The following is a 27344-nucleotide window of genomic DNA, read 5'->3' as shown; positions in this document are numbered from 1 at the left end:
TGCGGAGCTCTTCTTGGAGAGCGATAGCGTCGTCCTTTTCAGGCGCTCCGGTTGCGACATCGTCGACGCAGCAGTCGGGTCGTAACGGATTTGCGCCTCGAGGGAAACGTGGTCCATCGTCATCGGCGAGTTGACCATCGGCGTGATCGGCGGTTGAGCGGTGCACAAGGTTGGCTGACTCATGATCTGAGGTGCACTGAGGCGAGTGGCGCTGTGCTGAGTTGGTTACTTGGTCGCAACCTCCCGATAAGATCCAGCCGAGCTGTGTCCTTTGAACGATAGGCGCTTGGGGGCCTCCCTTGCGGAGACCACCCTCGAGAATGATTGAGCATACCTCCGCTCCAAAAGGTTGCTCAATCGAGTCGTTCGCTGCGTAGTCCGGATCAACCAATTGGAGCCCCTTTAGATGTGGCCCCTCCATTCTGATCCTGGCGTGAGAGCCGTGGTAAAGCGAAAGACGTGGCGGAATAAAGGCTCCGACTTTGAAGTCGGTCCCTGTGGTTAACGAGGTCACCTTGAGAGTCATCTTTCCCCTGCTGGGCCCGGAGCTTTTGCCGTTGATGCCGATGACTTCGATTGCGGATCGAGAGCGTGGCAAGCGTAGGCGCTGGACCAGAGCCTCGGATTTTAATGAGGTTTCCGAACCTTGGTCGATGATCCCGCGTGTGGTATGCTGATTGCCGTGACGATCAGCGACGGAAACTCGCGCAGTTGCGAGCAAGGTAGCCTTGTGGTCGTCGTCGCGGCGCACCGCCGACAGTGAGCTGACCTCGTGAGGTTTCGATGAAACGTACGCGTCGTGTAACATTGAGTGGTGACGAGACTGGCACGTAGCACACGTCCTCGTCGACTGGCACTTCGCGAATTTATGAGAGCCGACAGTTGAAGCACAGCTTGTGAGTTTTGGCGACGGCCTTGCGGTCAGCCGCGGATTTTTTCTTGAATTCTTCACACATCATCACGTGGTGCTTACCCTTGCATAGGACGCATTGGAAAGACTCGGTGTGTTTCTTGACGTGATGCGACTTGGCGGATCGCGACGGGTTGTCGGAGACCTTGAGCGATTTTGGTTTGGCGGCTTTGAGAGTTAGCGTTCTCCTTGTGATAAAGTCCAGCAACGTGTCATGGTTTGGCAAGTCCGTGGAATTGCTCACAAACGATCGGAATTTTAAGCGCGGCAGCGCCGACTTGGTAGAACAATCGGTTCCCGGTTCACTTGGAGGAGCTGTACTCGAATTTTCAGCTTTGAGCTTTGCCAGGTACTCGCTCAGCAGGCCGCGCAGCTGCACGTACGTGTTTTCGGCGGAATCGACGAATTGAGACGTGTTGTACTCACTCTGTTTGAAGGCTTCCTTGTAATGTGCTCGAATAAGTTTGTGGTGCCTTTCGAAGTCCGCCCACATCTTGTCGAGAAGCGTCGAGCGGATTTCGACAGCGCGGAGGGTGATGTTGGCCGTCTCCATTTTCTTTAAATTGGTCACTGACCTGGCCATGCGACTATGGATGTCCCTCTGGGCGGTCAGCAAGACGGCTATTTCGTCACTCATGATTTCACTTGCGAATTTTTCTCTCTGATTTTCTTGATGATGCGCGCACTGGATGCGATGCACTCGACACTGCGGATGCCGGCGAAAATCCGGCTCGAAGGACCAAAAAATGTGCGAGAGCGCACCGCGCGAACAGATTCGAGTGAGAAAACGGCACAAGGTTGATATGATGCACGACAGTGAAGAGAACTCCGTTTCATTTAATTTAACAAAAGAATTTCTTTAATGTATTCAGTTACAAAGTCAAAAGATATAATTAATTAAAGATCAGATTAACAGAATATTAAATGCGGTCACCTTTTCCAAATTGAGCTTGGAATCGCGGTGATGGAAAATCTCGGCGATTTTCCTCGAAGCTTCTCGAAAGATTCGGTTATAGCGATTTCACTAAACGGTTAGCACGGCGATTTTACGAAGCGCGACTATGACTCTAAGAACTCTAAGAACTTTTTGGAAGTAAGAAGGAGGACGGCGAGATCGAAGCATTTATTGCTTTCGGCCTGAGCTTTCCCTTTTGGGAAAAATCCAATAAAAATTTGCCACAATCGTAATTATTACGTGGCATTAGGTGTACAAAATTGATTGGCGCTTTGGATTCTTTTCTAGCGACGTTCAACGTAACAGTCATGCGCGACAGAAAATCCGTGCGTGGGATTGGTGACAGCGCGTGACGTATTCGTCGGAGCGCGGCGCTCGCGTGCGCGAATTGAATCGTTCTAGAACTTTCGATTGTCCGTTGCCGGTAACGACAACTTGTTTGCGTGTAACGAATTGTTTTTAAAAAGAACAAAGAACGACGAATTTGATGATTTCAACGAGGATTAAAATCATGTTTGAGATGAAATCACGAGCTCAATTTGTGCATGCGTTCAATGACAATTAATGTCGATCGACTGAAAGAATTCTTGCTTTTCTTTCGAATTACCGATCTCGAACATCGCTATTATTTTGCGCAACAATTATTAGGTGTACAAAAAAGTTCTGAGCTTTAGATTTGATACAACCGAAATAACAATTTAAATTTTATATATCTTCCCGCCCTTTTGCGGTTTTAAAGCGTTAACATTTGGCCTTCTAAAATGCCATACGGTTTGGCGTTTGATGCACATAACCTCAAAAATCAGTAGTGTTCACGATGGCAATAACAAAAGAGCATATTCGATTTTCCATCCACTTCGCGTTTCATCTGAAGAAAAATGCTGCTGAAGCCACTGCAATGATTTGTGCTGCATATGGAGAGAACGCTGTAAGTCATGCTACATGTAAAAGACGGTATCAAAAGTTTCGCCAAGGAGATTTCAGTCTTAAAGATGAATCGCGTGCTGGACGCCCTGAAAAGATTGAAACGGACGAATTGCAAGCACTGCTGGATATAAACTCTGCGCAAACTGAAAAGGAGCTTGCAGAACAGCTTGGCGTTACGCAGCAAGCCATTTCCGTACGATATTTTACAAAATTTTACAAAAAAAAGTTCAGAACTTTTTTGTACACCTATAACCGCGCCTGACTTCTATTTTACCTAATTTTTTTGTGATTAATAGAAATATTATTTATTTGCCATTACGTCCATCTATTTAGACATCACAAAAGAGTAATATGAGTTATAAGTGGTTCATACACGGTTCTAGGGAAGGCTCAAATCGTCGCAGTTCTATTGTTAACAGTTTTCGGGAAAAAAAACGTGAGTTTTTTTTATCAGAGTCACGCTATTATATGCAATGCTGGTTGCAAACATGAATCTGATAAACCTAAAGATACAAAGTGAATTGAAATTAAATTTAAATTAAATATAATAATATAATCTATTTAAAGAAAAATTAATTATCTATTTAAACTAAAAATTATACAATATAAGAAATCAAAGTAAATATAAATGATAATACAATTAAGTATGACACATTCAAAATATAAACGATACAGACGAAGAACGCTCGAAATGAAGTGCAGATTTATTAATGAACTAATTAGATCTATTAATGTGTATAATAAAACAAATTAATAGACAATTAAAAATAACTAATGATTGGATGCAATGTATTGAAAGATAGCAGATTTAAATGTAGCGAAGAAAGGAAAATGAAGAACGAATGTCGAGATAAGAAATTAAAAATTTTACTGCAACATAATCAAATGCTGCAGACAATAGGAAAGTAAAAATTGGAAACGTGTGTTAAAATAAGGGCAGGAAATTCTTGATTTAAAGTGAAGACACTTATATAGATAAGATGGATTTTTGAAATGTAAAACGTTACACTTAGCACAACAGAATAAATTTTTGGATGTTTAGCTATCCGAAAGTCTGAAATGGAGTTATGTAGTAAATTTTTTCTTAGCATAAATAAAACGCAAACAGGAATTTTGCATTAGATCTTGCTGAACAAGCTGCTATTTGCTTAAAATTAGTACGAGGGCAAGTCAATAAGTTTTTAGAAAAACATAGTAAAACACATTTTTTTTTATCGATTCATTTTTATTTCTCAACATAGTCTCCTGTCAGCTCGATACACTTGATCCAACGATTCTCCAACTTTTTCAAACCGTTCGAATAATATGATTTGTCCAACCCTTTAAAATAAGCCTCTGTTTCGGTGATAAGCTGCTTTCTGGAGGTGAATCTCTTTCCTCTGAAATTTCTTCAGGTTTGGAAATAGGTAATAGTCGCAGGGGGTTAAATCTGGCGAATATGTTGGATAGGGAAGCAATTCGTAGCGGAATTCGTCCATCTGAATTTGACCATCGGTGCCAGGCACGTGTGAACTCGTACATTGTCTTGATGGAAGAGCACTTTTTTCTTCGCCAAATGGGGACGTTTTTTCTTCAAAATGTTATTGAAACGGTCCAATAAGGCTGCGTAGTAATCGCCATTAATCGTTTGCTTCGACGGAAGATAATCGATATGAATTATACCGCTTGCATCTCAAAAAACTGTGGTCATCAACCTTTCCGGTCTTCATGATCTTCGCCTTCTTCGGAGCTGTTTCACTCGGTGAAGTCCATTGTTTTGACTGTTCCTTCGTCTCGGGTGTGAAGTAATGGATCCATGTTCGTCCACAAATGAATCGACGCAGAAATTCATTTGGATTACGTTGAAACATCTCCAAACATTGTTTTGAAATCGTCACACGGTCGCGCTTATGGTCAACAGTGAGCAAACGCGGCACCCATCTTGCCGACAGCTTTTTCATACCCAATTGTTCGTGAAATTGAAATTACTGTGCCATGTAATATGCCTGTGGCCTCAACAAGCTCGCGCAGTCGTCGATCAGTCAAAACAATATCGTGGACTTTATCGATGATTTTTGGCATAGCAGCCTCAATTGGACGTCCCGAACGAGGTGCATCACATGTGGATGTACGACCATGTTTAAATTCACCCAATTGTATACAATCGTAAACGCTGGTGCAGATGTGCTATGAACATTATCCAACTCGGCTTTGATTTTTTTCGGTATTAAACCTTTCATATGTAGATGTTTGATCATTGCACGAAACTCGTTTTTTTTCATTTTGCAAAAAATACAAAGGTTATTGTTCGCTTTAATCTTTAATCATCTACAGAAATGAAACGCGATGAATTCTGCTCAAAATTTAACAGTAATCAGCTGAAAGATGCTACTTGTCAAAAAGTAATGTGACATGATACTGCGAGTGCCCTCTGATAGATTTTCTAAGAACTTATGACTTGCCATCGTAATAAACGATGTCAACCTAACATAATTAAATAAGGATAAGGCAACTTACGAGCATTCTGCATCTTCATATTTTATAGTGATATATAACATTCAAAAAATTTATGTTTATGTTATTATGGAAGAGTTATGTAAGCCAAGACTATGGATAGAAGGAAAAGATCTGACATAAATAAAGTTCAGATGACTAATGAGGTTAGGGGCATGAGACAAAAACGATAGAGAGCTAGTAATCACAAAAAAAGATTTGGAGAGATTTAAAATAAAGAGATTTGGAGAGATTTAAATAAAGGTCATTAGAAATCGACATTTAGAAATAATCTGAAGATTATTATTGAGATAGGATGGAGAATATCTCAACATAGAATATGACGACCTAAAAGATTTGACGAGCAGCATATTATCAGTATACATGTAAAAATGTGACGCTAACGATAAAGATGCATCGGTGATAAATATATAGAAAAAGCCCCAAGAATAAAATCCTGAAAAACATTGGAAGGAATTCATAACATAATAATAGAACATAATGATAACATAATGATAGGAAGAAGATAGCATAGGAAAAGGATTCTGAGTATGCACTGAAAGCGATTTACAAAGATAGGAATAGTTTGATCATGCTGCAATTAACTACAAGTTATTTACGTTCGTTCATTGAAAAAATTCTAGGCTCCGGTTGTTGTGAGTAGTTGTGATCAATCGGTAATGTGAACAAACAGGATGCTTCCGACTTATAATATAGAATTACGATATAAGAAAGCGTAAAGAGGAAAGTATAGATAAAAATAAATCATAGATATGAAGTTTAGCTACAATAATTCATGTTTTATGATTGAAGATTTTTGAGAAATTCTAGCTGTGTGCGTGCGTGCGTGCGACAAGTCGATAAAGCAAATGGAAATCACGGTGTCAGCTGATTTTTTAGAGAACAAAGTTATGTTAGTTACAGCCCTATCAACCTCCTAAATAAAAAGAATATTGCCGATATAGCTATACGGAATACGACTTGTGTGTATGTGTTAGGGATGTGCGGAGAAGCATAAATTATCGATATTTCGTATCAATATGAACCGAAATATGCAATATCAATATGGCAATATATTGATTGGAAATGATTCAATATTCGGGAATATCATTACATTTGTGTAATGATATTTGCGAATATTGTTTGTTTTCTTATATAAAGTAGGGGACAGAACCGAAATCGGAACCGAAAATCGTTTTGGAACGCTTTTTTTTAGTGAATCGAAACCGAAACCATAAATTTTGTAGTTTATAATACCAAAACCGTAATTGAACTGGTAAAATTTTATGATTTTTTCGGTTCTATTTCAGTTCCTTTTTTAATTATTAATCTTTATCCTTGTTATTAATCTTTGTTTTGCCCGTTCCTTCGTTCAAATTCAATGTTCAATTCAGTATTACCATCGCCAACTCTCTTAATAACCAAAATGTAAATACCTCCAACACCTCATATGATATATGAAATTTGGCGGGATCACAAGACATATTTAATGTAAACTTTTTTTTAAGATACTAGCATTTCTTTTCTTTAAATCTTCCTCACATGTTGCAAGAATTTATTCTAGGTCATAAAATTCACGAATACATATATAGACTTTATGCAACAAGTGAGATCTATCTATAAGAATCAAATAAGTTGTAAGAAAGAAAACTGAGAGAAATATAATATAAACTGTTTGAAGGTGACTTAAAAATACAAAATATAAATAAAAAGGAGCATACAGCCACGACACTAGATGGTTTAAACGAAAGTCATATACTACATGGGCTGAAAAGTCCCGGGATTTTTCAATAGGTGGTGCCACTAGAAAATGAACATGATTCATTTCGAGAGATTCATCTATCATTAGTTTATGTATGAAGTTTCATGACATTTCGTTCATTCGTTTACAAGCTACAGTCGTTTAAGTGGCGTTACTTTCGCCTTCGTAAAAAAAATGGAAAAACAGGAATATCGCATCTTGATCAAACATTGTTTTTTGATGGGAAAAACTTCTGAACAATCATTGAAATGGTTGCAGAAATGTTATCCCACATCTGCTCCTTCGAGAACAACAGTTTATCGGTTTAGTGAATTTAAAATGGGTCGTACAAGCACCGAAGACGCACCTTGCTCTGGAAGGCCAAAAGAGGCTACGAATGCGGAAATCGCAAAGCAAGTGCATCGAATCGTTTTGAGTGATCGTAAAGTGAAGTTGCGCGAGTTAACTGAGGCCGTAGGCATCTCAAAAGAACGGGCAGGATACATTTTGCACGATGTTTTGGAGATGAAAAAGCTATCGGTACAATGGGTGCCGCATTTGCTGACCATCGACCAAAAACAGCAGCGCGTTGATGATTCAACGGTCTGTTTGGCGTTGTTGCAGCGTAATCGAACGGACTTTTTTCGACGTTTTGTGACGATGGATGAAATGTGGGTCCATTACCATACGCCTGAGACCAATAGGCAGTCTGCAGAGTGGCTGAAAAGCCGCGAAAGCCGACTAAAGCGGCCAAAAGACCAACGCTCGGCCGGGAAGGTTATGGTTTCCGTTTTTTGGAATGCGCATGGCATAATCTTCATCGATTACCTGCAGAAGGGAAGAACAATTACGGGAGAGTATTATGCAACGTATTGGACAAACTGAACGACGAAATAAAGAAAAAAATGGCCCCATATGGCGAAGAAAAAAGTTCTGTACCATCACGATAACGCATCGTCACACACGTCCTTGAAAGCGATGGTCAAATTGGACCAATTATGATTCGAATTGGTTGCTCACCCACCGTATTCTCCAGACTTGACCCCCAGCAACTATTATCTGTTCCCAAACCTCAAGCGGTAGCTCCAGGGAAAGAGATTCACATCGAATGAGGAAGTCATCGCGGAAACCGAGGCGTATTTCGAAGGCTTGGACGTTTCGTACTACAGAAAGGGCATCGAAATGTTGGAAAATCGCTATACCAAGTGTATCGCCCTCGAAGGCAACTATGTTGAGGAATAAATATAACTTTGCACAAAAAACGCTTGTTTTCATTTAAAATCCCGGGACTTTTCAGCCCATGTAGTATTTAAATTATCATATAAAAACGTAGGCATTTCGGTCAAAATCATCATGTATGAACTGATCCTGATATTTGTATGTCAAAAAAAATGAAATACATAAAATTAAAATAAAAATCATTAGTCAAAAAAGATGGTCAAACAGCTTTCCAATCACATATGGTACGAGTTAACAGAGTAAATTGAAGTCCAAAAAAATGAAATTAACAATATTCAATCTCTTATGAACTATTTTCTGTTACATCTAGGATTCCTTATTATAAGAAGCGAAGTGCGACTTCGTGTGAAACATACGAAATTTCCAAATTCTATTTAAAATTAAGAAAGAAAATATGTTTTCAATAATATTACTTTAACAAAACATTGTCATTCGTGATAATCAGATTAGTTTTTTTATAATACAACAATTATCACATGTTTTGTGAAATTATGACGTATTGAACTGAATGACGCATACAGACAATTATCACATTTACAACATGAACTTTTTACAAATTATAAATTTATTAATTTGTTTCTTTCGTTTGATATTTATTGTACATTTTTCCATCATCAAGAAATTAACTTTAACAAAATTTGGGATAAAAAAATTACATTAATAAAAAAATAGATAACTTAAGATCGGCTAAGTTACGTACTCAAAAAGAAAATATTAGAAATATTAATTATAATATTGCCATTATAAAATCGCTTATTAGTGATTGTCACAATGAATTTGTTCCGATTAAAATTAATAAAATTTCAACACAAGATGTTAGAAGTAATAATTCTATTGTTACACATCATACAAGGTGCGTCCCAAAATTTTCCCAACTTTTGAAATAAAACAACAACGGTTTACTTTTTTTTTCAAATTCAAATTGTTTATTCAAAGTAGTCCCCGTCGGACTCAATACAACGTTTGGCACGATCTAAAAGCATTTCAAATGAGTGTTTTATGTCGTTCAAAGGCACGTCCTTCAGAATAGTGGTACAAGCCCTTTAGATGTCTTCTACGTCCACATACCGCTTTCCTTTCATGGACAAATGCATTTTGCCGAATAGGTAGAAGTCACAAGGTGCCATATCAGGCGAATACGGGGAATGGTTGATTGTTAAAATGTGATTTTTAGTCAAAAAATCAGTGACAAGTGTCGAACGGTGAGATGGCGCATTATCGTGTAACAAGCGCCAACTTCCTCCTTCGCGATATTCTGGCCGAATACGACGAATGCGGTGCACCAAACGCTTCAAAACGCTTACATAGAATACAGCATTAACTGTTTGGCCTGCTGGAACGAATTCTTTGTGCACAATACCCTTGGAATCATAAAAACTTCGATGGAATTTTCGTTAATTGTCGATTTTGGGCGACCTGTATGTGCGTCGTCATTTATGTCCTCACGACCGTTCTTGAATCGCGTATACCACTCATAAACACTGGCACGGGCTACACAATTATCACCATAAACTTGTTTCATCAAATTATGGGTTTCGGTAAATGTTTTACCAAGTTTAAAACAAAACTTAATATTGGCTCTTTGTTCGAAGTTCATTCTCGTACCGATGTATACAACATACTGACACTTGAGACGCCATAACTTCGTTTCCACTGAACCAAATGTCATGAAATTTTTACTGGAAGTCAGCTAGGGATGTACCTTTCAAACGCGCAATCGAACACACGGATGGCGCCACCCGACCTATCCCTATTGAAAAAGTTCGGAAAATTTTGGGACGCACCTTGTATAAATGTCAGTCCGGAAAATTTTGTTTTTGATTATAAATGAAATAACATAAACTATAACTGGTTGATCAACCTTAGCAGTATTGATATTTCTGAAAACGCTAAATTCATATTACAACTAAGTTAGTTTTAATCTATCGAATAATATAATAAATAAAGAAAAAATAACAATAGAATATATCAAATATATAGAAAATAATTTAGTTATATTAAATGAAGGAACACGGAATTTAATTAGAAAAGATGTTATACCTATTCTTAAAAATATAATAAGATAGGAAACAAGACCGTTTATGTTAAATAACAACTTTAAATCCGAAGCGCCACTACGGTCTAAGTATTAAGATGTTGAATTAATATATATATTTTCAACGAATGAATTAATTTCAGAAATGATAATTACGTGCCGATGGTTGTCGGCATTAACGCAATTAATCTGAAATGTTAATAATCCCCCCAAAATTCCTCAAATTAATCTCTTAAAAAACTGTAATAAACTTATTGCGAAAAAATATTGCCTCGGCCGGGAGTCGAATCCGGATCTCTTGCATTCCGTGCGAGCGCCCTGAGCCTTTAGACTACCGAGACCTTAGCAATAATTCTTCGCAATAACCGATATGTATTGAGAGTAACGCATTATTTCAACGCGCGTTTATAAACAATAAGATAGGAAACAAGACCGTTTATGTTAAATAACAACTTTAAATCCGAAGCGCCACTACGGTCTAAGTATTAAGATGTTGAACTAATATATATATTTTCAACGAATGAATTAATTTCAGAAATGATAATTACGTGCCGATATGGTTGTCTTTTAAAAGATTTAATTCTATCACAAAAAATTTGATTTTGCTCATAAACCAATGAATTGTATGAATACCTTCATTAAAATAGGCAAAGATAAAATTAAAAAAGAAGATGACTCAAATGTGGTATATAAAATATATTGTCTCGATTGCAATTATTTGTATGTAGGACAGACAAAAAGAAAACTGAAAACACGTTTAAAAGAACATATAAATGATTTCAAACAACCAACGAATATTTTGTCTATTATCTCTTGTCACAAACTAGATCATGATCATACGATTGATTGGAATAATACTTGATTCAGAACAATCTTTTTATAAAAGATTTCCGAAATGATACATATCAAAAGACAAAAAATGCTTAAACAGAGCTGGGCTTAAACAGAGTGACAGAACGCTTTTCTGAAATCTATCTACCAATCATTGAAGTAAATCTCTCTACACTTCAATAGAATTACCCTCTCCACTTTAATTTTCCTTTCCTTTTCTGTCACATTATATAAAGACTGTCGCTAGCTATGGTGCCATCACATTTTTGTCAGTAATAATTCTTATCAGTGATTCCAATATCTGTTAATTTTCATTACTCCGAATTACATTTACTGAGGATTTGTGTCACAAAATGCTGTGGTAGGCGTTTATAAAACTAGTTATTATAAAACTAGTCTGATTATCACGAATAATAATGTTTTGTTAAAGTAATATTATTTAAAATGTGTTTTCTTTCTTAATTTTAAATAGAATCTGGAAATTCCGTATGTTTCACACGAAGTCGCATTTCGTTTCTTGTAATAAGGAATCCTAAATGTAATAGAAAATAGTTCATGAGAGATTGTTGAGAGAGAGAGAGAGAGAGAGAGAGAAAGAGAGAGAGAGAGAGAGAGAGAGAGAGAGAGAGAGAGAGAGAGAGAAGAAATTGCCATTCTATGATAATTATATGCTTGTGTGTCGATCACGATTCAAATAATCATGAAGATGACCGCGTGAAGCGCTGTGCGCCTTCCGCTTCCTTTTGTTTCTCTCCGAGGCTGAGGCGCGCTCTCTGAATCGGCCATTGTGATTGTTTTTCCTTTCATTCAAGCGTGTGCAAACATCCGTAGCAAAAGCAAGAAACGCAGATTGTCATCAAACTTGAAGGAAAATCTCTTTCAAAATAATTTTAGAAGCAGGTTGAGGGACTGATAGTCCGAGGCTGCTAGCTTATCAAAATCTCTTGAACCTGTTTTGAATATCAAAAAAGATAAGTATGGTCAGCTTAATTTAATCAATAGTTTCGAGCTTCTATTAAGATAAAATTTGTACATAAAGTTGCACAGACGACTAGCAGTCCGTTTTATAATAGTTTCATAAACGGTTAGAAGTCCGTTCTAATATATTCTGAACTAGAGAATCGCTTGTAGTTTTGCGAATTTGTTGTTTTGATTCCTTATAATTTTTTTTTCTAATATAGTCTGTTCATTAATGACGTTGTGAATGCTGCTCTCTTTAAAAATTCCACTTTTCATTGTTTTAATTAAATCGTAAAAAATATCAACAATAAACATTTTCTATTATATTTCTAAGAATCTGTCTCATTTTTTTTGTTAGTTATAATTTCTATTCATATTTCTACTCATTTTTTTTTGTTAGTTATAATTTCTACTCACAGACTTCTACTTTAACATTGCTATCGAATATTTTGGTCCTTCGAACCGGATTTTTATTGTCAGCAACATAGTTCGCGGAAGAACAATGAGAGTGAGTCATATAGAGCATCATATTGAGCAGCAGCTCAATCTTTCGAATCTGATAGCTAATTCTTATGACAATCTTATTAAGTATGAAATAGAGAATGTCACTCCTTAAAGAATTAATTTACGTCTCACTGCTCTTAAGGAGAACTGGGACAAATTTCTTGTGGTTCATGACACCATTACCTTAGCGATACGAGAATTAGATGAAAACGATAAAATTGTCATTCGCAGTAATGCATATTTTTCTGACAAACGAACGTTATTTAGAATCTACAGAGCGGATCAACTAACTGCTAGAATTACAATCAGATCGGGGAAGCATTCCAGGGACGTCGTCATCCTCGCAAACGGCAACCACATCATTGTCGTCATCTGGTCTCCCTACACTTTTTCATCCCGCGAGACTTCCTAGATTAGATCTCCCTAAATTTAACGGAACAGCTTCAGATTAGTTGCCATTTAAAGATCTATTCTGTTAGTTATAGATAATCCAACATTATCTCCAGTAGAAAAACTTCAATATTTGAAAACGAATCTGACAGGTACTACGGTTCACATGTTAAGCAATACTACTACGCTAACTGCAGATAATTTCGCAAAAGCTTGGGAATCCTTAATCTCCTTTTATGAAAATAAAAGGCTTCTAGTTAACGCAGCTTTAAGTTCTTTGTTTAATTTAAAACGCATTAGTCTGTAGAGAGAGTCTGCAGCGGATCTTGAGAAGCTATACACTATTTACGCAAATATATCGAACACTAGAAATGCTAGGGAGATCAGTAAATTCCTGAGATGACTTTCTGATCTTTGTCGTGATTCAATGGTTAGACTCTGAATCAGTCAAAGTATGGGAATAGCATATTGGTTCATCAAAAGAGCTTCCTTCGTGGAAGCAATTTCTTGAGTTCTTCGTCACTCGATTAGTGACGTTACAAAATTACGAAAAAGCTCGTACGGGTAAGCTTTTACAATCGAATCAAAGTTCTGTAAAATCTCATTTTCAGGGCAAATTCCAGGATGAGAGCTCAAAGTCATGTCCTTTTTATTCTGAGCCCCATTGGCCATATTATTGCCCGCAGTATAAGTCGAAACCACTATAATAACGAGTCTCTCTTGTAAGAAAGCACAATCTATGTTATAATTGTTGTTATAATTGTTGATCACATAGAGCAGCTAATTGTCGAATGTCAGTTCATTGCAAAAAATGCTGGAAAACATCACGTTTCACTCCATCGTAGAAACTTCGACACTACCAAGTCTAAAGCGACTTCGACTTAAAAATGAAAATGGACCATTTATAATCATAATTGCTTTAACAAACTCATGGAAAGGAATCGAAGTCTTGTTTTCAATCAACTTGTTCCATCTACGTTCGATACGATCTTTAATACTAAATCGGTCGGAATGTTCATGTATATTGAGTGTTGTTATACGATGCACCTTCACAAGATGAAAGAACACGTTTATACATAGTTATATTACATGACGGCTGAATTTAATGTCAGATATATGTAATTCTGCGTTTTAAGAATATTTGTGAATTTACTGAAGATGGCCAGATTGTGGCCGAAACGTCTAATGTTTTATTAATGTAATGATATATTAAATATTACAAACAATATCTTGTGCTGTACTTTTATGCTCTTCTTTTTGTATGTCATCAAGTTTGACATATATCACAAACCATCTTTCTCTGGGAGATATCTTAATTACCAGTCTCAACAACCGATATGAAAAGGAATTCCCAAAAAAAAAGGAACTGTTATAGTGATGATTGATAGAGTTTTTTTAATTTTAACACCCGGATTTCCATCAAAAGAATCTGGAACAGGTGGTAAAAATTTTATTAGATAACGATTATCCAAATTTAAATTTTATTTTTGATATAATATGAGAAAGAATTAAAGTTTTAATAAATAAAAAAATTTTCAATCAAATCACCAATAAGAATAATGATTCCTGAAATAAGGACATTAAAGAAAAACCAAGCTGATTCATAATTCCATATGTACAATCTATTTCCGAAAAATTTAGAAATATCATCAAAGGTACCGACATTAAACTCTCGTTTTTCAACCTTAACAAACTCAATTCAATAAAAGCGCAAAAAGATCCTCTTCCTGCAAATTGCAAAAAGAATTGTAAAATTTCTTGGTGATTGTGACGCATCTTATGTTGAACAAACATGTAGACAATTAAAAACAAGAATTTCCGAACACAAAAATGACATCAATAAAAATAAAACCTATCTTTCGGTTGTCACGAATCATGTCACAATCACTTTTTGATTGGAATAACATTCAAATATTAGACGTAGAACGTAACTACAATAGAAGACTAACATTAGAAATGATAAGCATCAAGCGACAAAAGAATGAAATTAATTTAAATAAAGATACTTAGTTTTTCATATTTTTATTATTTGACCGATCACTAAAAGCCTATAGCTAAAAATAATACATTTTCATTACGACGATTAATACCGCAGCATGAACATTGACTTATACAATATATATATTATATTTATTTAATTATCATCGTTTCGTCTTAAATTTTAATTCACGAGAAAAATAATTTGCGTTACAACTATAGTGTTAGGACCAATTTATATTTTATGTACTCCTCAAATCTCCACAGCAATTCCTATAAGTTTTTTAATATTTTTCGACTCTAATTCATTTATTATATTTAAGATTAAATATCGTTGACCATTCAGCTTATTAATTGGTTATGGGAAATTTGATGTCGAAGTGTAATTACAGGAAGATTTTTATGTAATACATTTTATGTAATACATTCACTGATAATGGCTAAGAAGTTAGCCGAAATGTTCGACAAATATATTATTTATAGAGGATTGTTTTAGATCAATCGAAATAAACGCGCAATTATTACAGCGCTGATTCCTAAAGGGAGGCTCATTTGTAATATGATAATTGTTTTAATATAAGGAATCTTATTTTATTGTAATATAATTATAATTTATATTTACGCTTATAATTTTTATATTTATAATTATTTCAAATAATAATCAAATAATCTTTGTAATATCAACATAATATTAAAAATAATCTTTAAAATTTATCGATTTTTCTTTTTTTTATCCTTTGAAGAGCTTTGATAGAGATTTTTCTTATCAACGTAACTGTAAATATATTAAGTATAAAAAGGAATCATATTTTTTTATGTATGTTTGTTTAATAAATGTTTGTTGAGGAATTGAACAAATGTTGATATTATGAGTATTCAACAAATGATTATAGGAGAGACAGCCTAATCCAAATAATCCCATGGAATACTGTTCAACTGTACCACCTTTGCAACAGTTAGCTGGCAGTTTGCCGCCACCACCAGCGGTGATGGTACCTGTGGGCGTTCTAAAAAGAGAGGGTTCAAAACATCGTGCAGAAGGACAAAAATCTGTAATATTTAGTGATGGTAGGTAATCATTATTTACAACATATTAATATTATTGTTCTTAATTCTTTTTTTCCTTCTTTTTTTCTTTTTTTTTTATTAATGTTAATTAAATTTGAAGTAATTACCTCTATTTTAGAATAAATCCAGATAGAACCAAGCCTGTCGAAAATAGAATTTAAGTATTTAAAATAATCCGTTAAAGGACTTAGAGCAAAAGCAAGATGTACGCTATTGTTATAAATAACAAAATTTATATTTACATTATATTTACAAATCAAAATACATACGTTTCGACCTTACATCAAGTCATTTTCAATGTTCAAATTAACATCTCCTTAAAATAATGACATACTAAAAATTACAGAAAATTCTAACGCATAAATTATAAAAACCTCATTATTTTAGCAACAACGTGTGCAATCCAACAATGTTGATATGGCCGCACTTTTTTACCTTTAGAGTTCTCAACACTGCTTGTTTTTACATTGTATTATGTGCTGCGATTCTGATCATCTTTTGATAGTAATATAGTATCAAGATTTTATGGACAAAGTTTATCGTTATGCGTTTAGTAAGAGATAACTATATACCATGGCAAATTATTGTGGTTAATTGATACTGTAAAATAAGATGAGACTCACTCCTGAACTGATAACATGGACAGGTGTAAGAGAAGATTCTAACTTCATTCCATATCAACATTGTTGGATTGCACACATTGTTGTTAAAATAATGAGGTTTTTATAATTTATATTTTATATTTTTATATATTTTTATTATATTATTAAATATTTATTTAAAATTTTCTGTAATTTTTAGTATGTCATTGTTTTAAGGAGACGTTAGTTTGAACATTGAAAATGACTTGATGTAAGATCGTATGTATTTTGATTTGTTAAATATAACGTTTTGTTATTTATAACAATAGCGAAGTACATCTTGCTTTTGCTTTGAGCCCTTTAATGGATTATTTTAATTTATTTTATTGTTTTACTTTTTATTTAAAGTATTTGCTATATACTATGTCGGCAGAATAGCAACAGAATTGATCTATTGCTTAGATATACATATATATATATATATATATATTTATATATATATATATAAATATATATATATATATATATATACGCTGTGGAATAACTAGTTGAAGGAAATGTAACAGAATCTGCTAGCAAAACTGAATGACAGACTGACAAAAGAAACAAATCTGGAATATATTCTGACAACAAATTATTGACAGAAATTGAATAGATCTGTCAAACGCAATGCGGTTAAATTATTAATAGAATCTGTGTTGTCACTAAATACTTGCAGGACTGTCACCAGGTGATATCCGTTTATTTCTTGTATTTAAAGTTTGCCGGGTTTTCTATATAGGATATTTTGCATAAATTGCAAAATGATAGATAATTTCTTGACTGAGTTTAATCTGGTTTACCTCATGCTCATGAGAGGTGATCCTGTAGATCTGGGGCACCTTGTATATTAATATCTTTTAATAAAACAGTTATTTTCTTAGGCGAATCTATTTAGTTTCTGACGACAATCTGCTGTTAGATCTTGTGGATTGTGGACAAGTATGTCATCAGTTTTGCTCTAATTTGTTGACAATTTACTAACAGATTTGTTAACATTTTGTTACCTGAAAAATATACACACATACGAGAGTATTTGAATACTTATATTTTTAACATTTAATGAATGAAATATGTATCAAATTGAAGCATTTAAAAGAATGTGTCAAGAGATGCGGTATTGTCTCATGCCAAATGTAACTAGCACGAGACCGTATCTTTACGCCAGCCGGCGAATTGCAAGCACCCAAGATTATCGAATCTTTCAGTAAACGGCTGAATCGATCCTCTTCTGAGTAATCTCAATCGACAATTTGGGTTTATATTATATAATAAAAGTGCTTTTATTTTTTATGTACCCTACCCTACGTATACTACTCTACGAACGGAGATATCACAATGAGAAAATTCGAAATATCAAAATGTCACATTAAGATTATCATCATCATCGCCTTCGGAAATGTCCATTTCACATTTAAAATACTGCAGATGGCACTCGTCTGTTGTGACGTTACTTATTTTGGTTCCGCTAGGACTGTATCACTAGAGAGTTAGATTGCTGTCATTTATGGCATCGCTTCGTGAAAATATATTGTTATCATAATGGCCACAGCATAAACTTTTGCATAAGTATCACCGCACAAAAACATTCGTAACGCTTTACGTTATGTTAAGTACTGATCTTAAACTTAAAGTTGTCCGTAACGATAAACTTACATGAACACACAAAGAAAATCGTAATGTAACATTCTTATATATCATTGTATGAATGTATGTAAGGTGTAATAGCCACATACAGGTTAGTATAACGGGTTGTTTATTCATACAGGTGCGCGCGTTTGTTCACAACTGCGTAGACTTAATCTCTGCGTCAGTATAATTACTCGCATATCTTTTTCGCATATAAAGTTTGTAATTATACATTTTAAAGTTTTGATATTATACATTTGTGACGGATTTCCGTAACAATTCGTTAAAACAGAAGTTAAAGTGATGATACAGATTATCTATCTATTTCTGATTCTATAGCGTGCACCTTTCAGTTTTCTTCCTAAATAGGACTATCTCTCATACATACGTCCGTACATATGATACAGATCATAAAATGAATTTTATTAAGAAAATCTTAGGTGTTATAGTTTTGTTATTACGAGAAAATTTTTCTATAATAATCGATTATAAACTAAATTATAATATAAATTATATGTTATAATATTATTACTTAAATTATTTTTTGCATAAAATGTTTATGCACAGTACGAAAGTCATCAGTTAGCACATATATGCAAATTTAAATAGTCGCTAACCTAACAAATTTGATCCACTGTAAAAATAATGATTAAATGTAGAAATGATCATTAATGAATAGTAACCCAGATCAATAATTAAACGAGCTATAATTAGATGTGACAATGTAAAATTTATTTTTTCATAATATAATTTTCCAACGATACAGTTCGACTATACTTATAAAATATTCATGAGGCAAATACACATAATATATCTTAATGAGTTAGCAGTTGTCTATTGCAATTGCAAAGTAAAAAACTCAGAGTTGGATATTGTTTACATGATAAAAGATCTTGATTGCAAGAGAGTCATTAAACGCATCATTAATCGTGTTTAAACTCTCTTACAATCAAGATCTTTGCTTCATGAATATTTTATCTAACAATAGGATTAAGAACGCACGTACAATCATTTTATATAATTTGACATCAATCTGCATCTGTGATTTTACTGGAAACTTTCTTTTACTCATACTACCCTTTCTCGCTGTTAATCGAATTGATTGGATTCATCATTATTATGTTTTATTGTTCGACGAATTGACTAAATATAATATGGTTGCGTTTATACTAACTATTGAAAATCGAAGTTGAGATGATTCTGCGACTGATGAGGAGTGTACTAAATATAGTCGAAACGTATCGTTGGAAAATTATATTGTGAAAAAATAAATTTTACATTGTCACAATTATAGCTCGTTTAATTGTTGATCTGGGTTACTATTTATTAATTTGTTTGAAAATTATACGAGCGTTAAAGAAATGTTTTTAATATAAAGATTATGCGTTTCGCGGATTTCCTTCGCGTCCAGATCCATTCTTGCAATGCCAACGTTTCGTGAATTTTGCAGTCCACTTCATCAGCCTGAGCTGTTCCTCCAGATCGTTCCTTTTTTATATTACTACTTGTTGGAGTGGTAAGGGGAAAAAAGAAAATTGTGGGGGAGAGGAAGGTGAAGGAATCGATCAGTCTTCAATAACCGGGAAAATGATTTTCCATATTTTATTTATGTTGTAGCCATTATCTCTATTTAGATTGTTAAGATGTTTTTGTAGCTATATGGCTTCTCTATACTTTCTTGAAAAGTATGATATAATGTTGGCTATTGTGATTATCGTTTTGTCAAACAGTATTTGATGTCCTGTGTCGATGTTGTGTTCTGATAGTGCTGATTGCATGACATGTTTTAGTCTGACATCACATTGGTGTTCTTGCATCCGTAGGTTGACCATTCTCCCAGTTTCTCCAATGTATACTTGCCCGCAGAAACAAGATATTTTGTATACTCCTGCGGAGCTGAATGGAGGCCTTTGATCTTTAGGATTTCTAGATTTGTCTTATCTGTTTGAGTGGCTTGAAGACAATTCGGATATTGTGTTTGTTTAATATCCTGCCAATCCGATCTATTGTTCCTTTGACATGCAGAATGGATAAGATCCTTTCGTCTGATTGTGTATCAGAGACCGTTATCTTGTTTGCATTTTTATTGTTTACTTGTTTATTGATTGTTTTGATTATGTCTTTTTTGTCTGTTTTTCTGTAAAGCTAATTTTAATTGATTGAATAATGATTAAGTTCTGTCTGTAGATGTTCTTTGTCAGAGATGTTGAAAGCTCTATTTTCAAGAATATTATCAAAAAATAATTGTATTTTGACATTTTCGAATTAGAATCTTCGTTTCAAACTTATCTCCAGAATATATCCTTAAGAGAAAATGTGGTAGTTGTGAAACACCTTGTATATATTGTAATCGTGCTGGCGAGTGATGGCACAACTTTGTTGCGTGCTCCTTGATCTCCTCTTACTTAAGTATTTTTGCACTCGAAAGTGTTATATCTCGACAGATTGTTTCTATTAATATCAGAGCTTCTCAAAATAAGTTGGGCGCCAGGCGAGAGATCGTGCCACACGCTTTCAATAATCTTTTCTATTTTCACTTACAATTAATTCGTAGGAGTGAATCATTAAAGATAGGAAAATTGTCGCAGGGCGAGAGAGATAGGCGGCAAGAATCACACACAAAGAAATAATGAAATAAAGAACAATTATATTTAATGACTCGGTTTATATGCAATTTCCGGAGCTTCGCTGGACTCGATATAATCTATTTCCACGAATGATAATGACGACTTACTTCTAACGCCGGACGACAACCGTACTTTAGATTACGAGCTCTTACTTCTCTCCGCAGTCACCTTAGGAGGTGACGGATAAACGACAACCGATTATTCACAAGACCTCTCGACAGCGTGTAAGAACTCCGAAGTAATACATGTTACCCGGGAGGGTAACGCCGACACGGAGCCGAACGTTAATTTGAAAGCGCGACACAATAATCATTTTTAGCGACACAAACGATCTAAGATAACACGAAAGTCAAAAATGATTCGACTGTGACAAGAGAGGCGAGCGCGACTCAACGACTAATAATTCATCTAACAATAATGCCTGAAAGGATGGCACGTGTCTTGTAATTTCATGACTTCACACGGCAGCCATTAAACTGATCGTTTGCCACGACGGGAGCTTTTCCACGTGCGATTCATCCGAAGCTACGAACCGAGTCGGCAAACCTAAAGTTTTTTTGCTTCGTGAGTTCAAAGCACTGTCAAGATCTCCAATATAATTTCAAAACAAGAACAAGATTATTAATCGAATTGAGACCTTTGTTTCTCGAGGAGGTTATTCATTGGATCGAATGATCTGTTATTTTTGTATGGTACTGTGACTTTATGAGTCCGAAAACCAAATAAGGAAAAACTAGAAAGAGAAGAGAATCCGGCAGCTTTACAGTAGTAACGGCGACGCTCGTCTCACCCTCTATGTCCAGATCCTTCCCCCAGACAACGTCCATTGAACGTCCAAATCTGATTTTTATTTAGTTCGAACGTCCATAGACTTAGTACAAATATTTTAAAACGTATATTATTCAACGTACAAAGTATGTTCACATTTGGACATTTAAAAAATGTTCATGTCATGCAAAAAATTTTCTAAATCTGCTCGCAACGTGTTGTTTTCGCTGATTTGACAAGTGAAAATTTTTTTAAGATCACATGAGGAGTTCCACTTTTGTTAGTATGTATGGACGTCTTTTGAACATCCCTAGGACATCTGTGCTGTGTTGAAAATTTTCAACGACAAAAAAATCTATATTGTTTAGGTACATTATGGTACATAACCCGTACCATATATCAATACGGCATGCTATTATCGACAGGAGAGAAACTGTGGCAATTTCTAGTTGAAGACGATATACATGACAACTGGTACTGTGAAAGTACAGCATATAATTTCCTAACCTGAAAATAGTCGTTGTAACATTAAGATTAAATACTATAGGCTGCTGGAAAAGTTTCTGCAATCTAAGTCCAGTGGCGCCAACGTTCTACTATCCATAAAATTAGATGTTTTTAATCTATAATTCAGTTGACAGTTTGTACCCAAGCCAACTAGTTTTGTTTGGATAGTATTTTAAAAGAAATTATTTTGTGAGAAAATGGAAATTTCGCGTGAAAATTTTCGGCAATGATTTTTTATGATTACAAATAATCTAATTCCGAAACAATACATCGATCGACTTCATTTGGCTTTTGGGGATAAAGCACCATTCAATAGGACTGTTTATAATTGGTTTGCCGAATTCCAGCGTGGACGTATCTTTCTTTGTGACGAATTCCGTGAAGGTCGTCCATCCACATCTGTTGTTGCCACTAATGTTGATGCTGTGCGTGAAATGATTGAGCGAGACCGGCACGACATACCGCGAGATTCAAGCATTCTTAGGCATTGATATGAAAGCAATATATAATTTTGCACTTGAGCGTACGGAAACTTTGCAGTCGTTGGATCCCACACAATTTGACCGAAGCTCAAAAACAGACTCGTGTTAAATGGAGCAAAGAAATGCTCAAGAAATTCAATCGAGGTCGGTCAAATTTGATCTACAATATTGTTACTGGGGACAAAACATGGATCTATTCGTATGAGCCCGAAAGTAAACAACAATCCACTGTTTTGGGTATTTCAAAATGAACCGAAACCAACAAAAGTTGTTCATTCACGCAGTGTTGCCAAGTGATTACTTGTTTCTTCAATTACACTGGACATGTGGCAACCGTGGCTTTAGAGGATCGAAGGACTGTAAATACTGATTGGTATACAACAATTTGTTTGCCAGAAGTCATAAATGAATTGCATAGAACAAACCGAAATCGTCACATCATCCTTCATCATGACAACGCCATCACACAGCACGTCAAACCGTTGATTTTTATACTAAGCGGGGGCTAGACCTATGGGGCTAGAGAGGAGCGCGGGGTGCGGGGAGTACTCGTAGGCGCGGGGATCACGTAACGCGGGGAAGGAGACGGGAAAAGGTTCCGGCGCTATTATGTAAACATAAAACCCCGTCCTTATTTTTATTGTCACCCGTCGCTCTCTCTCCAAAAATGTATCGGCAATAAAGGCTTGCATACACTTACCGCATACTACCATCTCTCTTTCTCTTACGTTTCATCTTTTCCGCCGTCGTCGCATTGTCACTCTCGTTATATCTTCTTGCACGCAACATATTTTATCATACGTTTTTATTTAAAAAGAGAATGTTTAATACGATCGTGACAGTACCGTCCAATGCGAAGATGCTCGCGTAATTTAGCAGCGCGGAAATAAGAAAGAAACAAATAGATGCGAAATCCGAGTAATATAATTTACATATATTTTTTACACTACATAAAAATTTTATTATAATAAAAAATTTTAATTAAAAAAAATTTTTTTAATAAAAATAAAAATTTTAATTAAAAAATGAAAATTAAAAAAATTTTTAAATATATGGTGAGACGCCATCGTTTCTGTAAAACAAAAGCGTTACATTAGCATGCAACATATAAGAAGAGAAATTCGCATATATAATAATATAAATTTATGATACTTACAATTCCAATCTTCTGGTTCTGGATCGGGCTCGTACGGTCGTAGGCCGAACAGTTCGGCTAGGAAGAAGTCACTTTCCTTCCATATATCAATTTGTTCCTCCCAGTTCCACTGTCTGTCACTTCGTACCATTTGCCACGTAACTATATTTATAAATCCTCTTATTTGAACGTAACCAGGTACACCCTGAAAAATGGACAAAATGAATTTAAAAGAAGTTATTATAAAAAAAATGAATTAGAAAATAAATGTATTTGTTATACTTACTGAGGGGATAATTTGCACCCCCACCTCGTTTCGCAACCTGTAGCCGGACTTTTATCCGGCTTTATGCGGCTCGTCATAATTATCGATCATAAGGTACTGAAAAAAGAAAAATAAAAAGACGTTAGAAGCGCAAATCACTAAAATATTTGATTAAAAAAAAAATTATTCCTTCAACGGGATACTCGTAGCGGATTCTAAAAAAAAATCCTATAAATTACTTATCGTTGCTGTTATGAAAAATATTCTGAAAAAAAAATCGATGAAATTTTTAAAAAAAAATCGCAATATTATCACTTTCACTATCACAATCACTTAATAAACGTGTAAAAGAATTCTACTAGTTTGCGTTAATGGAAAAATACTTTTGCACTTTGGGGAAAAAATCACTCACGTTATATATAAAACTCTTCTGTTAGACTCGCACGCGGATTCAGCAAAGACTGACGCTGAGAAGCATCCTTTACGATAGCGAGGCTATCTAGGAAACATTTGCGCTGCATATGAAACACTTAAAATCATGTTCACAGAAAGGATGGAAGAATCAATAGAGTACAAGTTTCTTTTTTACGACAGTTTTTTTAATACAGTTTTTCCTGGCGAGACAAAGGAAGTAAAAGAAAATACATACGTAATAATGCGAACAAAAATTTTTTATTCACATCTTATTACATCGGTTTTCGTACTTATTAAAAACTAAAGCTAATAATTTGCAGCGTACGAATGCGATCGGTGGCTCGAACATCGCTAGCAGCGCTTTTTGGAAAAAGAGAACGAAAAAAATTTTTTAATCACTATTCGCTTTTTTAGCAGAGAATAAAATGCATTAGTACTAGTCACTCTAAATACGATACCTTATGACTTATATTTTGATGACATTGATGACGATGATGAGCAACACGATTTTGATGCTTTTTCATCAGGACATTCCCAATATCTCTCTTTTTCCCTCGATGGTGGTGGACTTGGCGGACCTGGTGACAAGGGACAGTACCTCTTGCGCTCGATCGATTTTCGACGTATATATTCTTTTACTCGATCCATGTCTTATCGCTCGTAACTAATATTTACGATTGAATAAAAAAAGCGCTATATGTTTATATATATATATAAATAGTATATATAAATATATATATATTATCAGATCGGTGACATGTCGCCATGCGTTAATAGAAGCGCCGATGTTTTGCTAAACAAAAAACATAACTCTTCTGCAGTAAATGTGGAAGACAGGATGTGCAAGTATTCGCACAAAGGCGAATTCCAAGTCGAACGCATCCTTTTTTGTCATCGATTTCTTTTTTATTACTTATTTTCTAGACGAGAGAACATGCGTTCTCTCGTCTAGAAAATATTTACTTAAATTTTACTATCTAAAAAATTAAAAGCTACGTTTTGTGATTCCTCATTTATTTTACCAATTTCCTGTTGTTGACGAGAAAATGCCCTTCAACTTGCTTTTACACGTTTGGAAGTATGAGTCTTTATTTACACAGGATCCACATTTAGATTTTGTACTTACTGAACCGATCGTGTATAAATAGGATTTTCTCTACATAATTTGCAACCTTTGTCGGAAATTTTTGCCGTGGATCTGGCGATTCTGAGGATCTATGTTTTTGTTTATGTTTCCAATATCATTGGGAAGATTTTCTAATACGTTTCTTGAATATTATCACACTCGCCGATCGGTGACCGTTAAAGCTCGAGTTTTATGTTCGCGCTTTGTATTAACGACTGTTTTGTCGAAATTTTCATGAAACAAATCTTGGAGCCCACTGGACGTAACGAAATATATAATAGGTCAATAAGTGCTCGACACCACAGTTGGTGTCCTGGAAGACGAACGAATCGATCGCTTCAGTTATTGACGATAAGCATAAGTATGGCTAACCATTGTGCGAACATAGCCAATGTAGTCGAATATATTCGAAACGTGGATCCGGAACAGTTCGCGAATATTAGAGACGAAGTATTCGAAGTGCTCGAAGAAGTGAATTTCGAAAAAATAATGGACCAAGAAATCGATTCCGACGAAGAAATATTATCAGACGACGCTGGCTATGCTAGCGATTTGAGTGAGTGTGATACAGATTATGTATTATAGAAAGATTTGTGCCGTCTTTAGAAATCCGTGCACTGAACGGTCGTACTAAACACTGCACAATCCATTGTTATTATATGACGGGTAGTGCTTTAAGTGTATGTGCAGTATGCATGATCCGTTTGGCTGATACTGATATCGCAGGATTGTATCTTGTAAGGAAACATGACGATATCGGTTATATTGATGCTCTAAGCGGTCGGTCTTGCACGAATTGCAGAGTGCCCACATACATTATATTTCTGTGCAACAAGTGTCCACACTGTACACATTGAAAAAACTATTGCGAATAGTATTGTGGGCGAAACATTACACTGGGAAATATGTGGGAAGATACTATAATGTAAACGATGTTCTATATGTTCTCGGTAATCTGCAAAAAAGAGACACAGGCGCGAATATCGCCGGTGCAATTTCTACGCGATCGCGAATTAGGTATACGTGGTGAGAAACATGGAATATTTATTAGAGAGCCTGTTTCTGACTGGTCTTTACTCGCGCGACAGAAAGTGTACTCACGGTTACGAGACAAATGTTACGAGGATGAATATGAAAAGAGACATTGGTGGAATAGAAATATTCAAGTAATAAAGGACTATTATTGGGCGAAGAAAATCACAGATAAGAGCCAAGGTTGGTGCATATGCATTAAGATTCCCGCGGGTAATGAAAAGTGCATCGAACTGCTGATTATCGACAATATATGGATGGATTTTCGTGATCGCGATCTTGCGCTAAAATTATTTTTCGATAGATGCGACGATCAATGTTTTGAATGTGAACAGTGCACTTTCGCAAACAAATATAATGAAAAAGTATTAGAACATTATGACATTTTAGATATGTCACGATGCTGCAATGTGTGTGAACGAGTCACGTGCAAGTACTCCATAGAAAAGTGTGACGTGATCTAAAGATTGTAAAAAAAAAGACATGGAAAATCACGAGCGAGTGGAACGCGAATTGTTGGAATAGTGCGGCCAGGTCGCTACTCTGGTGGAGTATTTCGCGTGGCTGCAACGATGCGACGAGTGCATCGAGCGGCTCGAAGAACTTTGTCGTGCCAAGCGTCTGCGTCTCGCCGTTGGACACAGACAATCCGTGGTGGCGAGGATCGCGCGACTCGCGGATGCAAAATTGACTATCAACGTGAACAAATTAAATCCCATGCGCGCGGGAT

At 35.4% G+C, this 27344-nt stretch overlaps 1 protein-coding gene and 1 pseudogene across 9 annotated transcripts in view; both read left to right on the top strand.

Moving 5' to 3' along the window:
- Positions 1 to 27344, top strand: part of Sara (Smad anchor for receptor activation) — a 188361-nt gene that overhangs the window by 115540 nt on the left and 45477 nt on the right. For all 9 annotated transcript variants that reach the window (XR_015545342.1, XM_087406959.1, XM_087406965.1 and 6 more), the window contains one exon: positions 15835 to 16009. Coding sequence is in view for 8 of the 9 variants with exons in the window: in XM_087406959.1 (XP_087263085.1) it covers positions 15835 to 16009 (175 nt within the window). In the remaining variant the exon portion in view is untranslated. The remainder of the gene's footprint in view (positions 1 to 15834; positions 16010 to 27344) is intronic.
- LOC147909442 (uncharacterized) lies at positions 9603 to 15145 on the top strand (annotated as a pseudogene).

This window comes from Acromyrmex echinatior, chromosome 6 (assembly GCF_024713525.1).
Source record: "Acromyrmex echinatior isolate Ae372 chromosome 6, ASM2471352v2, whole genome shotgun sequence".
Lineage (NCBI taxonomy): Eukaryota > Metazoa > Arthropoda > Insecta > Hymenoptera > Formicidae > Acromyrmex > Acromyrmex echinatior.
The sequence above is the reverse complement of the archived record's forward strand: the minus strand, read 5'-3'. Positions and strand labels throughout refer to the sequence as shown.